The sequence below is a fragment of the Phodopus roborovskii genome, unplaced genomic scaffold (genome assembly GCF_943737965.1).
Source record: "Phodopus roborovskii unplaced genomic scaffold, PHOROB, whole genome shotgun sequence".
Taxonomy (NCBI): Eukaryota; Metazoa; Chordata; class Mammalia; order Rodentia; family Cricetidae; genus Phodopus; species Phodopus roborovskii.
In genome coordinates this window covers 18,756,148-18,770,349 of record NW_026125397.1, presented here as the reverse complement: position 1 = coordinate 18,770,349, position 14,202 = coordinate 18,756,148, and the positions used below count along the sequence as shown (strand labels likewise).

At 38.8% G+C, this 14,202-nt stretch overlaps 1 protein-coding gene across 1 annotated transcript in view; it reads left to right on the top strand.

Moving 5' to 3' along the window:
- The window catches only part of Rfx6 (regulatory factor X6), a 43,540-nt gene that overhangs the window by 22,906 nt on the left and 6,432 nt on the right, over positions 1-14,202 (top strand). Inside the window, exons 7-15 of the mRNA XM_051175621.1 lie at positions 738-845; positions 3,825-3,902; positions 3,993-4,106; positions 5,718-5,767; positions 7,679-7,838; positions 9,361-9,505; positions 10,991-11,100; positions 12,541-12,658; positions 14,007-14,129. Of these exons, the coding sequence (XP_051031578.1) occupies positions 738-845; positions 3,825-3,902; positions 3,993-4,106; positions 5,718-5,767; positions 7,679-7,838; positions 9,361-9,505; positions 10,991-11,100; positions 12,541-12,658; positions 14,007-14,129 (1,006 nt within the window). The remainder of the gene's footprint in view (positions 1-737; positions 846-3,824; positions 3,903-3,992; positions 4,107-5,717; positions 5,768-7,678; positions 7,839-9,360; positions 9,506-10,990; positions 11,101-12,540; positions 12,659-14,006; positions 14,130-14,202) is intronic.

Here is a 14,202-nt window from a genome sequence, read left to right as displayed (position 1 = left end):
GATGCATATTTAGTTTTATTTATTTATTTTTTTGAGAGATTTCCATACTGACAAAGGCCAAGTATATAAGGTTCCTCTTCCCTACACCAGCATTTGCTGTCATTTGTTTTCTTGAGGCCAACCATTCCGAGTGATTGAGATGGAATCCTCAAAGGGGTGTGTGTGTGTGTGTGTGTGTGTGTGTGTGTACACATGCACATGATTGTATGTAAGAGAGAAGGCACACACATGCAACAGTGTGCTACAGTGGTCAGAGAAAAACAGTGGGTGTCAGTTCTCACCTTCCTCTTTGGAACGGGGTCTCTTTGTTGTTTGCCGCTATGTATAAGAGGCCAGCTGACCAGAGAGGTCCTGGTGGCCTGCTTTTCTCCAGCTCTCTTCTTGCCTTAGGAGTGTTAGGGTTACAGACACATGCTACCTCTCTGAGACTTCATGTGACTCATGAGAATTCAAACCCTCACACCTGCACAGCAAGCCCTCTTAACCACCAAGTCATCTCAGCTGTCAAATTCGTGTTTCTTCTCTGGGGAACACTCTTCAATTTCTTATCCTATGTATCAGCTGGGTTGTTCTTTGTATATTCCAGATACTACTTTGCTCTCAGGTGTATAGCCAGAAGGGACTTCTCTTACTCTACAGTCTGTTTCTGGCTCATGCAACTGCGTCTTTTGCTGTTTCATTACCAAATTTGGAGACCATAACCGTGACATTTCTTTTTGTGTTTCTCTTAATTACAGGGTGGTTTTACTCGTAAATACTCCCTGAGCTCAAAAACAGGAACACTTCTTCCAGAGTTCCCCAGTGCTCAGCATCTTGTGTACCAAGGATGCATTTCTAAAGACAAGGTATCGATTAAAGACACTTCTCTATGGATTTTCTTATATGTTGGCTCCATATCTCCTTTGGTTGAGAATCTTAGGGCATTTGCAGGAAGCAGTCAGAAATCTGCATTGTCAAACAGAATTGATTGATTTATAGCAGAGACAAATGTTTACCAACATTGATTAAACACTTTACAATTAATTATTTACCATCTCTATGATAGTGGATAATCAGAAGGTGATAAAATAAATCCCGACAGGCTAAAGATTATTTTAAAATTCAAAGCTGAGAGAAAAAAACCAGACTGTGTCTATTGAATCCTGATTTTCAATGGTATGCTTTATATTTTTTTGTTAGTTCCATTTTATTTCAATAAATAGTCACCCAGCATTTCTCTAGGACATAATCTATTCCTATCAATGGGGGGGGGGATACAAAGAAAAGGGTTATGCAAGATAACGAAAGAGAGAATCATTTTCATTGGGTTTATTCTGTAAGTATTCCTCAGTAAGAATTTCTAATGCTTCTTTAATAAAGTCTCACACTAAGTCTTCTTCTATGTCTGCACTTCTACAGCCATTTGTTGGAGCATCAGTGGCTGTTTAGTAGTGGATACCGTTATTGAATCAGAACTTAATGATCTTTATATGTTCCTTTCAAGTAAAGCTCATTATATTCACATTGGAGGAAATTGCTTTTGGCACAGTTCATAATTTGAGGTGCAAACGCACAGAGATGTCATTAATATTCAACTGAATCACATTAGCGATAGGATTTTTTTGTAGAAAGACAAAACATAGAATATTGATTTTTAAGCTATTGGTACACAAATAGAGATGCAGAGTAACTATAAGACACATTTGGATGCCAGATGGACCTTGCCAGGTAAGAAGAGGCCAAGTATTGAAGATAATCCTCAGATGAAATGCATCCATTTCCTTCTGTTCTTTCCTCCGATCACAGTTCTTAAGGTTAACGTACTTTTCATGTATAGAGATAATGACTTCATACTAGAGAAATTGCCAATAAATGTTAGCACGCGGCAGCATGTGGAAATGAGTGGGACATCACTTCTTGAAGGGAGAGTGGTATTGGCTCTCCTCTGCGGAGAGGGTTGCTTGCATGCAAACATGCCATGAAAACGTTTACTGTGCAAATATACCTGGTGGGAGCCAAAGAAGGGGGCAAGTGACAAAGAAAAATAGAGAGGCGAGGGCCGTGTGGAGATCATTTATTTCAGTTTCTCTGCTGGCCTCTGAGGAACTCTAACCTTTCACATTGGAATTCTGACACACCATTCTCACTCAGGTACCCAGCATGATTGATTACGAGATCCCTTTCTTCTAAGGTCGTTCCCAGTGGTCATTTTTTATGAGTCCAGGGACTGACACCCTTCTGTTTTTTCCTGAAGGACAGCTTAGCCCTTTTGCCTACCTACAGTCACCAAGATCCCCATGTGACTTATCAGATCCTATAAAGAGGTTGGGGCTGAAGCCAAGGGCTTGAAGCACCATTTTAACTAAGGCAGAGAGAGTAGAAAATGCTCAGTGGGAGAGAAGCTAATCCCAGCAAATATCATTGCCAACAGCCGCTCTTGTCACGCAAGGTGGTGGCCAACTCCACCTCATGGTCACCGCTCATCATTGAACTGAGCCTTCACTCTTTCTGGCACTGTCTAAACCGATACCTATTCTCAGGAAATCAAATCAAGTAATGCTTCTAAAGTACAATTGAAGTCTAATGCCATAAGTCATGTAAATATTAAATAAACACATGAAATAATAATACTAAGGTCTAAAATTTCGGATGAATTGTGTGTAAAGCAGCATATTTGAAAAAAAGTAAAGCAACATGTGAACCAGAATTCACACTTTATGTTAGTAGATTTTGGAGCCCAACAGGTTAATATTACACATTTATATAAATTGAATAAAATAATGAATTACATTATAAAATTGTAATACACATATATATCTTATTTTGATCATATTTGTACTCAAGTTACCTACACTTTTCTCCTTTCCCTCATCCTACAGATCCCCTTTGCATTCCCTAAGAGTATCAAGATGTAAAGTTTTGATAACCTTATGACTTCCTTTCCATCCTTCATGCCATCCTTATTCTCATTTAAAGGATTTGCCTTGGTGATCTATCTAAGAATAATAGCTTTGCCTAAAGTATATAGCGAGTTTCATTTGCTTTGACAAAAACACCCTGTGGCAAGTGTAAGTCCTTGGAAAGAGGCTGCTAATCTTCACGCCATCATTACTCATTGGCAAACTAGACCACAAAGACAGATGCCATCTCTAGATTAAGAGGCAAAACACAAAATATTAGGACATGCAATGACCACACCACCATAGATGCTGCTGTGATCCAAAGAGCTAACATTCATAATTTTTTAAAGAGCTAACATTCATAATTTTTTAAAACATATGCTAGTTTAAATGTTTGTATGTGTTAATTCACTTAGAACTTTTTATTAAGGTGATTTTAGAATATAAACCAGAAACCATTACACCACACTGCTCTAGTATTTTAGGCCAGATATGTGGTAGAGCACCCTTAATTCTGGCACTTGGGAGGAGGAAGCAGGCAGATCTCTATGAGTCTAAGGCCAGCTTGGTTTCTATAGTGAATTTAAAGTTGGCCATAGCAACACCTTGTCTCAAAAACAACAACAAAAAGCTGATACATTTTGACATCTTAGATTTCTTTTCCCAATAAAACATTTTTTCTCATGCAGAAAATTAAGATGATACTTTACCCATTAACTGCCTTCTAAAATGCTCTTGTTACAAACATGTTGTATCATATTGCATCTTATCATATGGCATCAAATCACCGATTTCCCCTTCTACCCTTGAGATAAGGATCTGTTCCTTATGCCAGGTTCTCTGCATTGAGCAAAATACCTGGTCTATAACAGGAACTTCAAAGTATGGAATGAACAAATAACAAATTTTAAAAAGTTCTTTAAGTTTTTTTCTTCCTTAACATAGGTTGATACTCTCATAATGATGTACAAAACTCACTGCCAGTGTATCCTTGACAACGCAATCAATGGGAACTTTGAAGAGGTGAGGTGACAGAATGTTTCTCTGTGGCATTATGCAAACACTCCCAACCTGTTCTTAATAAGTTCAATGTGCTCTTTGCCCGACAACTAGATCCAGCATTTCTTACTCCACTTTTGGCAAGGAATGCCTGACCATCTCCTTCCCCTGCTGGAAAATCCTGTTATCATTGACATTTTCTGTGTCTGTGACTCAATTCTTTATAAGGTGAGCACCTTGGGGTTCCCTAAGCATGAAGAATGTATCTCCTTAAATGACACCCAAATGCCTGTAGCCTATTCACAATTATTTTAAAACTTCTTATGGTAAACAAAACCAGCTCACTTTCTGTTTACAGCTAAGAACAATCTAAAATGTGACGTGGTGGCTAATCTATAAAAGAAATGTTAATTTTTTGCCTCCATCTAGGAGATGTTTTCATAGTAACATAATGCAACATGTATTTTCTCAGGAGAAAGCATAATTAGATGCCTTCATAGGATTAATGCCTTGATGATCTCTAGCTTAGGAACACTAATGTCCAGTTCTGTCTTTAACTTAATAAGAGTCCATACATTTCTTCAGAATGGTCATAAGAAGAGAGCCTGGGGCAGACAACAACACATAGTGGGAAAGAAAAGAGCATCTTCCACCGTTGAGCAGTAAGAAGGCCCAAACAGAGTGGTGAAGTGATACTGCCTTAAAATGAGCTGGCCTGCATTGACCTGTCAAACTGTCACATGGAAAAACAAAATTACCCTTTGAGAACATAATCTGAGAAAGTTCAAACGTGCTGGGTAAATTAGTTACTTTTTCATTCTCAGTGTTTTGGAAAACTAGAGGAGACCCCAGCTACATCACTCAGAGGCAGCTTTACAAACAATTGACAGCTTGACTTGAGGGTAAGACGTGAGGGGTCACATCTTCATCCTCGGCTTAGTAGACACAGAGCAAGAGGATGCAGAGCTGAGTGCAGAATTTCCTTGCCTTCACTTCACACTGATGGACGAGGGAGAACAAGGAAGACCGTCTTAGCTTTGTTCCTCTTTTATTGAGTAAATGCCAATATTTACAAGGAAAGATTCAGTTTGCACTATGTGATTGTAATGCTTACTATTTGAAAAGGCAATCGGTAGGAGATGAGAGGTAGCTTTGAGTGAGAACAAAAGAGACCTGGGCTCAGGTACACAGCTGTCACCATCAGAGCAGCATCATTGGATGACAACTCAGCTCTCCTGAGGAATACCCACCCATACACACACACACACACACACACACACACACACACACACACACACACACACACACACCATTTTTAAAAATTTAGCCCAACGCAAAAACTTCCTGATTTTAAGTATCAGTACTATTTAGTTCTCATACTCATGGTAGAACCAGGGAGACACAGAGGGCACAGAACATCTATGAGGTCTTTTCCCACTTACAGGGAGCATCCAGCTTCTAGTCTGAAAACCATTGTGTGATAAGCAAGGTTAATCCTTGAGTAATTCACACTAGGGCTGTTGATTGACTGTCTCCTATGTTCACATACAAATCACACATATCCACTCATGTGGGTATCTAACTTTCAGAAAGGAATCATGCCACTCTCTATGAAAGTAACACGCAAGTCATCAATAAATAGTGCACCTTGCAGTAGAAATTATCATTTCTGGTGCCGGGGATGCAGCTTACTCGGGAGTGTTGACCTAGCATCCTAGAGACCCTGGTTCGGTCCTCAGACTGCCTAAACTGGTTGGTAAGACACAAGCCCATTTTCCCGAAACTCTAATCACAACCATTTCTAAATGTTTGTGTTAACCCTGTTTTGCTTTGGTTAAGGTTCTTACAGATGTCCTCATTCCGGCAACGATGCAAGAAATGCCTGAAAGGTATGTTCAGCTAGTAAAACATGACAGGTCCTCAGAAGAATGACAGTCTCACCTCATGCACTATGTTAATGGGAAACATTGGCTTGGAATTCATTCTTCTATCGAGAATACTTTTTCTGCCTATCACATGGGAGGGGTGTGCCTGGGTCTTCATATTTGGGCATAAGTGAATAAAATGGGTGAAATGAAAATATAACTAACCTTCAGTGTGAGACCTGCCAAAATGAAAAAAGATTCTATCCAACCATGATCAACCTCCAATGTGTTTCAAGGGTTCTTCAAAGGAGACTACCTAGCGAATGCATGGAATAGTCAATGGGAAAATAAACAGAGTAGCAAAATGTTTGAGGAATTTTTAGATAAATATTAAATTATTATACTTTTATGATTAACTTAAATTTGCAAAATTGGAAAGTGACATAGAAATTACAACCTTCTTTCATCAAAAAAAACAAAAATCAAAACAAAGCCCCATTAAATCTTAAATACTTATTTAAAATATATGAGGAGAGTTTTTGCACAGCCATATCCAGGGTGGAAACATAGAATTTTGAGGGAAAATGAAAAAATTTTCTCTTGAAAACAGTCTGTGGAATAATGTAAGCTACTTTTCAACAGTTGCCACAAACAAATGTCTGCCTTGATGTAGTGCTCAAATGCATATTGACTGATAAAAATATTTATTTTTGATACTTTTTTCATCAAAATGTTTTCCTTCTTTATATAATAGTTGGCCTTGGCCTAGTCAATAGTTCCTTTGAATTATCCCTAGTACGCTCTAAGCATCTAATTTATACTCTGAATCAGTTATACATGACAATTCTGTGTCACAGTCCCAATGGCTATGCTAAATTAGTGGTAAGATCTAGTTATGTCACTATCTAAAATAGCAGTAACATCTGAGCTTTATTCAATCATATTTTTTCAAAATACCTTTGACCTTGCACAATTAAGAAACAGAAAGCACAATATTAACATTGTAGCAGTCGGTTCCTGAGAACATTCCCAGATCAGTAGGTATGGGCTGGCACTCTCCTTTTAAGAAAAGACACACATGCCCACCATCCAGAGAAAACTTTATTTAACCGACTCATTGTCATTGAATGATGAGTAAATGCTTAAACATTATTCAAGAGTAGATATTATAATCCAGAAGTTACCAAATGAGGAAACTGGAAGTGGAGAGAAGTTCTTTTAATGTTCCAGAGGCACCTAAACCCCAGAGATTGACCCTAAACTTTGCTTAGCCTTTTCCTTAAATTTTTTCTTCTTCCTACATATAAACCATATCAGCCACACTTAGACTGCTTCTGTGAAACAAATAGAAGATTTTGGAGTTTTAAACATTTATATGTTCTTATATACACACTGTCACAGTTTGGAATTTTAAGTTGACTCTATAAGTAGTACGTTTTTGATCATCTGTCACATAAAATTATACTTGGATTATAAGAATACATTAATAAAACTAATAAATGCATAAAATGTTATAATGTTGATGCAGTATCATCTAAGTCAAAATATGGAACAAAAGCCCGACACATTTTTCAAGAAATGTATTTCACAGAAAATAACGAGTTGTGAGTTAATGATAGTAAGTAAGGTACCTATTCATCACTACTTTTGTGCTAGGATTAAACAAGGACATTTTCCATGAGTTATTTCATGTAATTCTCAAAAGAATCCCATAACCAGATACTATTCTTAGTCCCATTTCATGGATGAGGAAACTTGAGTTTGAGGAAATTGAGCATTTTGATTAAGAACACATATAGCAGCTCTAGGTTAAGTCTGTTTGCCTTCAAATTCATGCTTTTGGAAGCACTGGCCAACAAGACCCAGCCATAGAAATGTAGATATTCAATAAGTTCTTTGAACAATATAGTACCTAACCCAGAGTTTTCTTTGTAGCTTGCTAGCAGACATAAGAAATTTTGCTAAAAATTGGGAACAGTGGGTTGTTTCATCCTTGGAAAACTTGCCAGAGGCCCTAACTGACAAGAAAATCCCCATTGTGCGAAGATTTGTGTCTTCTCTGAAGCGACAGACATCTTTCTTGCATCTTGCTCAGGTATGGGGTCCACTGAGAACATGAGTCACACAAACCAAAAGGGACTCCTCCAATTAAGGCTCTTTCACAACTTGAAGGAGACTAAGCATGCAACATCAAGATGCTGTATGCAACCTAGGGCAAATACTAGACCTGAGAGAGGATGCACAGATACAGAGTTATGTCTGTATGTCTGTATGTCAGCTAACTGAACAGTATGAGCATTGACATCCTGCTTTTGAAAACAAACAATGCTCATGCAACATGATGTATATACTACAAGAAGTTGGTTAGAGAGTATTCTGAAATTCTCTGCACTAATTTTGCAGTATTGCCATGATTATAATTTACTTCAAAATAAAAATTAATGTTACTGCGATCTCAAAGGCAAGATGCCATCCTGTTGTGAGGAGTGAGACTGTATTCTCCCTTTACACATTTACCTTTTAAATTGTGTGTGTGTGTCTGTGTGTGTGTGTGTGTGTGTGTGTGTATATATATGTGTATGCACATGAGTACAGGAGCAGTGAGGTTGTGTGACCCCCATTTCACATGTATCTTTTAAATGGAGTGTGTGTATCTGTGTATGTGCACATGCGTACAGGTGTCTGCAGAGGCCAGAGGCATTGGATCCCCAAGAACTGGAGTTCTAAGTGGCTGTGAGTGACTGATATATGTACTGGGAATCAAGTTTGGGCCCTCTGGAAGAGCAGTACATGCTCTTTTGCTCTGAGCCAACTTTCCAGCCTGGTTGTGTGAAATTTAATGCTATTAAATCTCCAAGCCATCTACACTTTAAACTGCTACTGACAGTCACTGTCAAATACAGAGCAACAAAGTAGTTCATAGGTATGAATACCACATACAGTTGTCACTGCCACTATGATTGTTGCCTTTATGAAGGTGTTCAGTGTCCCATTTTTTTTTAAAAGAAACAAACTAGCTAGATAAGTCCAGATAAGAAATATAACATTTAAATTGTTATTTTAAAGTTAAAATTTACATTTAATCATGCTTGCTTTGAGCTGATGGATAGAAAATATTATTTTCATTTTCTAAATCTCAAATGAAATCTTAAATCTATCTCATGATTTTCAGGTGTTGCTTTTAATTTTAAAGTGAGGAAAAACTTTGAGCAGTGCAGAGGAGATAATCCAGGCAATCAAGTATTTGCCATACAAACACAAGGACTAGCACCCACACAAGAGCCAGGCATGTCTATAAAGTGAGGGTAAGAAGACAGAGAGATGAGGGTCCCTGGGGTTCCCTGGCCATTCAGCCTAGTTGAATCGGTGAGTTCGGGCCAACTGAGAGGCACTGTCTCAAAAAATTGTGTGGAGAGAAACTGAGGAAGGCACCCAATGTAGACTTTTAGCCTCCACAGAGACGTGCACACAAATACACACAAGCGTGTTTACACACAGAGAAACTCAAAAGTTATTCATGGATGTCTTCCTTAAAGGATCTACTTCTATGAGCGTTCAGGGCTTTCTTGGGTTAGGCCACAACAGATACACTTATTGTCTTCTTTGTCTATATGCAGATTGCCAGACCGGCTCTCTTTGACCAGCATGTGGTGAATTCCATGGTATCTGATATTGAAAAGGTTGACTTAAATAGTATCGGATCTCAGGCGCTGCTCACCATACCCAGCAATACAGACACCGACTCTGACATCTACAGTGAACGTGAGTCTGTTTAGCAAACAACAGAATCCCCTAACTTTGATGCTATCAACCTCTTGGTGGGGAACTTAACTGAGGCACAGGGAGGCTGTACCAATGATTGTAGGATGTTTATTAACGTCATTGGCTCCTTGCGCTAAGTGCCATGAACAGTTTTCCAGTTGTGACAACAAAAATGTCTCTAGATGATACTGAATGTCCCTGATAGCAAAATCACATCTTATGGAAACATTTTAAATTAAAAACGAACTAACAAAATAACAAAACAAAACAAACAAACAAACAAAAACAAAAAATAAACCTGTGCTCTTATTGAAAAGTTACACTTACTGTGGGAGCTATTGAAGAAAATAAAACTAATTATCTCACTGACTAGAAATAACCAAAACTGTACAACCTGGAAATAATCCACATGGCTTTGAGTTTTCTGAGTTTTCTTCCACTTTTATATGACATGCAACTACATTTGCTTATGTCCTATACTCCTGACATTGTACAGTGTATGACACACATCAAGACTGAGCCTTAACACAATGCAGAAATACAGATCAGATGCAGGCTTAGACTATTTGACAAAGCCAACAAAACCCACATGTGTGGCTAGACACGTGATCAACTAAGGATAGCAGCAGGCTAGATTCTCATCACTTGTCTGCTGATACAGAGCCTGAAGTTTCCTGCAGGGCATGGCATAAGCAATGGCTTGTTCTCGGAGTTCCACATCGAGTCTCATTTCCGTTAGCTGTATTACCCGCGCTCCAGAAGACCTGAAACTCTTCAATAAGAGGGTATTCCGAGAGTGTCCCTTTAAATTTTCTGAGCTGTCTTCTCCATGTAAATGGCTCAGTTCTGCAGTGCACGACTTAATTTACAGAAGATAAAGAGTCTTTCAGAAAGCATAAAATCAACAAGCCTGGCCTAGGCTCTTCATTAGTTTTCAACTCGTCTACTGAGTCACTTTCACCAAACAAAAGTACAGAATTAAAAAGGAATATTCCTTATATCAATTATTCCTGTAAAGGACATATAGGATTATGATGTATATATATATATGTGTGTGTGTGTGTGTGTGTGTGTGTGTGTGTGTGTGTCCTACATTTCAATATATTCCAAGACAGACACAGTCATGATTACCCTAAGCATGTTTGTCACTATTATCAGGATGAGAAGTTAATTCACTTCCCATATTTATCCATCTCCGTTTCCATTTTATGCCATAAAAGTTCTAATGATTTATAGCTCAAAGTTTTATGTTGAGTTCAGAATAGTTGTGATATAGTTTAATTTTTAGTTACCACATGCCAATTATGCACAATGACAAGTTTTATTATGAGGTTGCCATGGATGTATAGAATGGATTTGATCTGATTTACCCTTAATTGTCCATCTTCTCCCTCCCACTGATCCCCTCCTTGTCCCAACTCTTGTTTTCTCTTTCTGCCCCTCCCTTCTCCTCTTGCTGCCGGCCTCTTCCTCTTGACATGGTAGATGACTCTATCACTGTGTTCCAAGAACTCAAGGATCTCCTTAAGAAGAACGCTACAGTGGAAGCATTTATTGAATGGTTGGATACTGTGGTAGAACAGAGAGTTATTAAGGTATTTGATGCATAATTCAGAAAATATTTCTAAGAAGACTCTAAACTGATTGTAGTTTTTCGGCCGGTGTAGAAAAGGTCCAGACTGTGCATTTTAAAGCCATATTCTGTGTATTTGTGATAACAAGGAAATGGGGCCAGCCTAGGTGGCAGCCAACAGGTGAATGGGTAGTGAAAATGTGGTCCATATACCCAGTGGGATTCTTTTCATCTGTTAATAAAGATGAAATTTGTTGGAAAGTGGCTAGACCTGAGTCGTATAGTATTAAGTGAGGTGAATCAAGCCCCCAAAGACAAAACCACGTGTTCTTCCTCACACGTGAGCCTGAGATGGACCCTGAAAGGGCACACGCTTTACAGTGTAACTGTGGGTGAAGGCAAGCAGCGGTGCAGGCAGATGACGAGGAAGGATGGGGTGGGAAAAGGACACATGTGACGTGAAAGATGTAAGCAGCCTGGGTGGGATTATGGGGGTCCAACCATAGAGGGCGAGGAGATGAGGAGAAGGAGCACTTGCTAAAAGATGCTTTGTTCAACCATGTCGTAGTGATATTTAAAGCTTGTATGCTGATTTTAAAATCTCAAAACGCTTTGAAAAGTTTTTAAAACCCTATAAAATTGAATGTCCCAAATATTAAACTTAGGAATACAACCAGTTTGAAAGCAATAAACACAGAGTCAGTTCTGTTTTTTCCTTAAAGGCTATAGGATACTATTTTTTCTCTGTCGGTTTATAAAGTTACACCTGAACAACAGCATTAGATAAACTAGAAACTGGAAAGGTTTGAGTCTTCCCCCAAAAAGCAAATTTTCTTAATATTGACTGATTTTTATGCACTTGAAATTCTGATGCTGACAGGTCACAATTTTACATTTTCTATTTGGCTTCTCCAACTCCTTCAGTTAACCTCCAAGTCATCCATCATGAAGAAAGGCACTGAGAACAAATACGTCCCTCACTAGCTGGTGCGAGACACTCCATATCAAGGAAACTGGTTATAGTCTGGGGACTTTTTGTTCTGGAAGGAAAACAGACTCTCGTTCAGAACCAGGGAAGTCTGTTAATCATTTACAGAAAGGCACAGCCCTCACTTCATACATTACCTTTTGTCCTTTTAAAGCTTTATCAGAAAACAATTGAAGATAAAAACAGCCTGCAAAATTTTCATTTTATAGTCTAATTCTATAGGAAACCAAGCCATAAAAGGTAAAGATGTGCCTTTAAAATGATAAAACAAAGCAAAAGAAAAGAAAACAACAACAACAAATCCAACCACAATTTAAAGTTAAAAATCCCTAGATAAATCATTTTATTTGATGACATAAGCCTGGAGCCAGGCTATCTGCTTGTCAGGCGGTTTCTGTGCTTAATCATCTGAACAGGGCACATGTGCAGGGAGATGGCAGGCTTCATAGCTTCATCTGCTTCTTTCACTTTTAGACAAGCAAGCAAAATGGAAGATCGCTGAAGAAGCGGGCTCAGGACTTTCTGCTGAAATGGAGCTTTTTCGGTGCCCGGGTGATGCACAACCTCACCTTGAACAACGCATCGAGTTTTGGTATTCAGTGTGCTGTGGCGTGACTGGTTTCTGAATGATCTCACCCACTTCTTCAGTTCACACATTTTCAGCACCTTATTACTTACTTCCCCTTCTAAAAAGCCAAGTTGAGAAAGGCAGCTCTGGGATCAGGTTCTTCTCCAGTGTCCTAGCATTGTTTCTCTCCTTGAGGCATTCATTACCTAAGCCAGTCCGAGGAAGAGTCTTTCATAAGGTATAGGCAGGCATCAGATGAGATGACGATGCAAATAAAAACACTTTTCCACATCTAAACCACGTGTGGAAGTGCTTGCATGGATTTTCTGCATAAAACAAACACAGAGAAACAATAACAGAGACGCTATTCCCCAGAGGCTCAGCTCATTGTGCGACATGGCTGCCTCTCCCATCATTCCCTGGTGTCCAAACAGCAACAGCTGAAGAACCAATGTGTAACTTACAAGGCACAGGCTCCTAAGTGTCTGAACTGTCTTGCCTGATCTTTAAACCCATAACATAAATTGCATTGTCAGCTTTTTCAAAATTTGGGTATCTTCTTCGCCCTAAACTTTCTGAGCTTGCTGAATTTTAGTTACAATAATCAACTTATAGACAATGAATTGGATTTTAAGGATTTTTCATATTACAAAACAGGTTAAGAGTCAACTGAAGTTTGGAATTAAAGTCAAATAATGTGTCTCAAGGTCAAAAACAATAGTCTACTATTTAAAATAGTTTTTCTTATACTTCAAGTTTCTTAAAATGCACAGCACTGAAGCCTGACTTTATTATGAAGAAAACATGTTTGTTAGGAAAACTGTTGAACGGTTCAAAGATTAAAGTTTCCAGGTCTACCTTTCATGTGAAAATTACTCATTTGCTTTTATTTTTAAATCAAATATGGTTCAATCGTCTAATTATTCAGTACAAAGTAAACAGAAATCAAGCGGAAGAGAGCTCATTCTCCCCAGATGAAGCTTATCACACCCGGCGTGTGCCCTCTTAAAGCATAAAGCCTGACTCTCTTTCATCCACATTTCCCTTTGATGTAATTAGTGGCCAAAGAGCCAGCAGGACAGTGCACACAGGGAGCTGAGCAGGAGGTACACAGAAAGATTAGAGACCCAAGCTAGGCATGCTGGTCTCAGCAGGTCATTCAAAGTCCAACATGTGTTTGTTTATTCCCGTTGTTCCTTGTAAAGTGTGGTGAGATGGTCACAGAGATAAGCTTTCTCTTTCCCTTTCTCTCCCCCTTTCCTCCCTCCTTCCCCGATTCCCTCATTTTCTCTCTTTCCCTCCCCTTTCTCGTTCTTCCCCCCATTTTCTCTCTCCTTCCTCTCTGTATACCCCCCCCTCTTCTATAAACAAGGTTCTTTCCACTTGATCCGGATGCTTCTGGATGAATACATTCTCCTGGCCATGGAGACTCAATTTAATAATGACAAGGAGCAGGAGCTTCAGAATTTACTGGACAAGTACATGAAGAACTCAGGTACCTTAAGCGGTTACCATACTTCTCATATTTCTTTATTAAACCTAAGTCTAAGGACCTGCAGGCACACAAG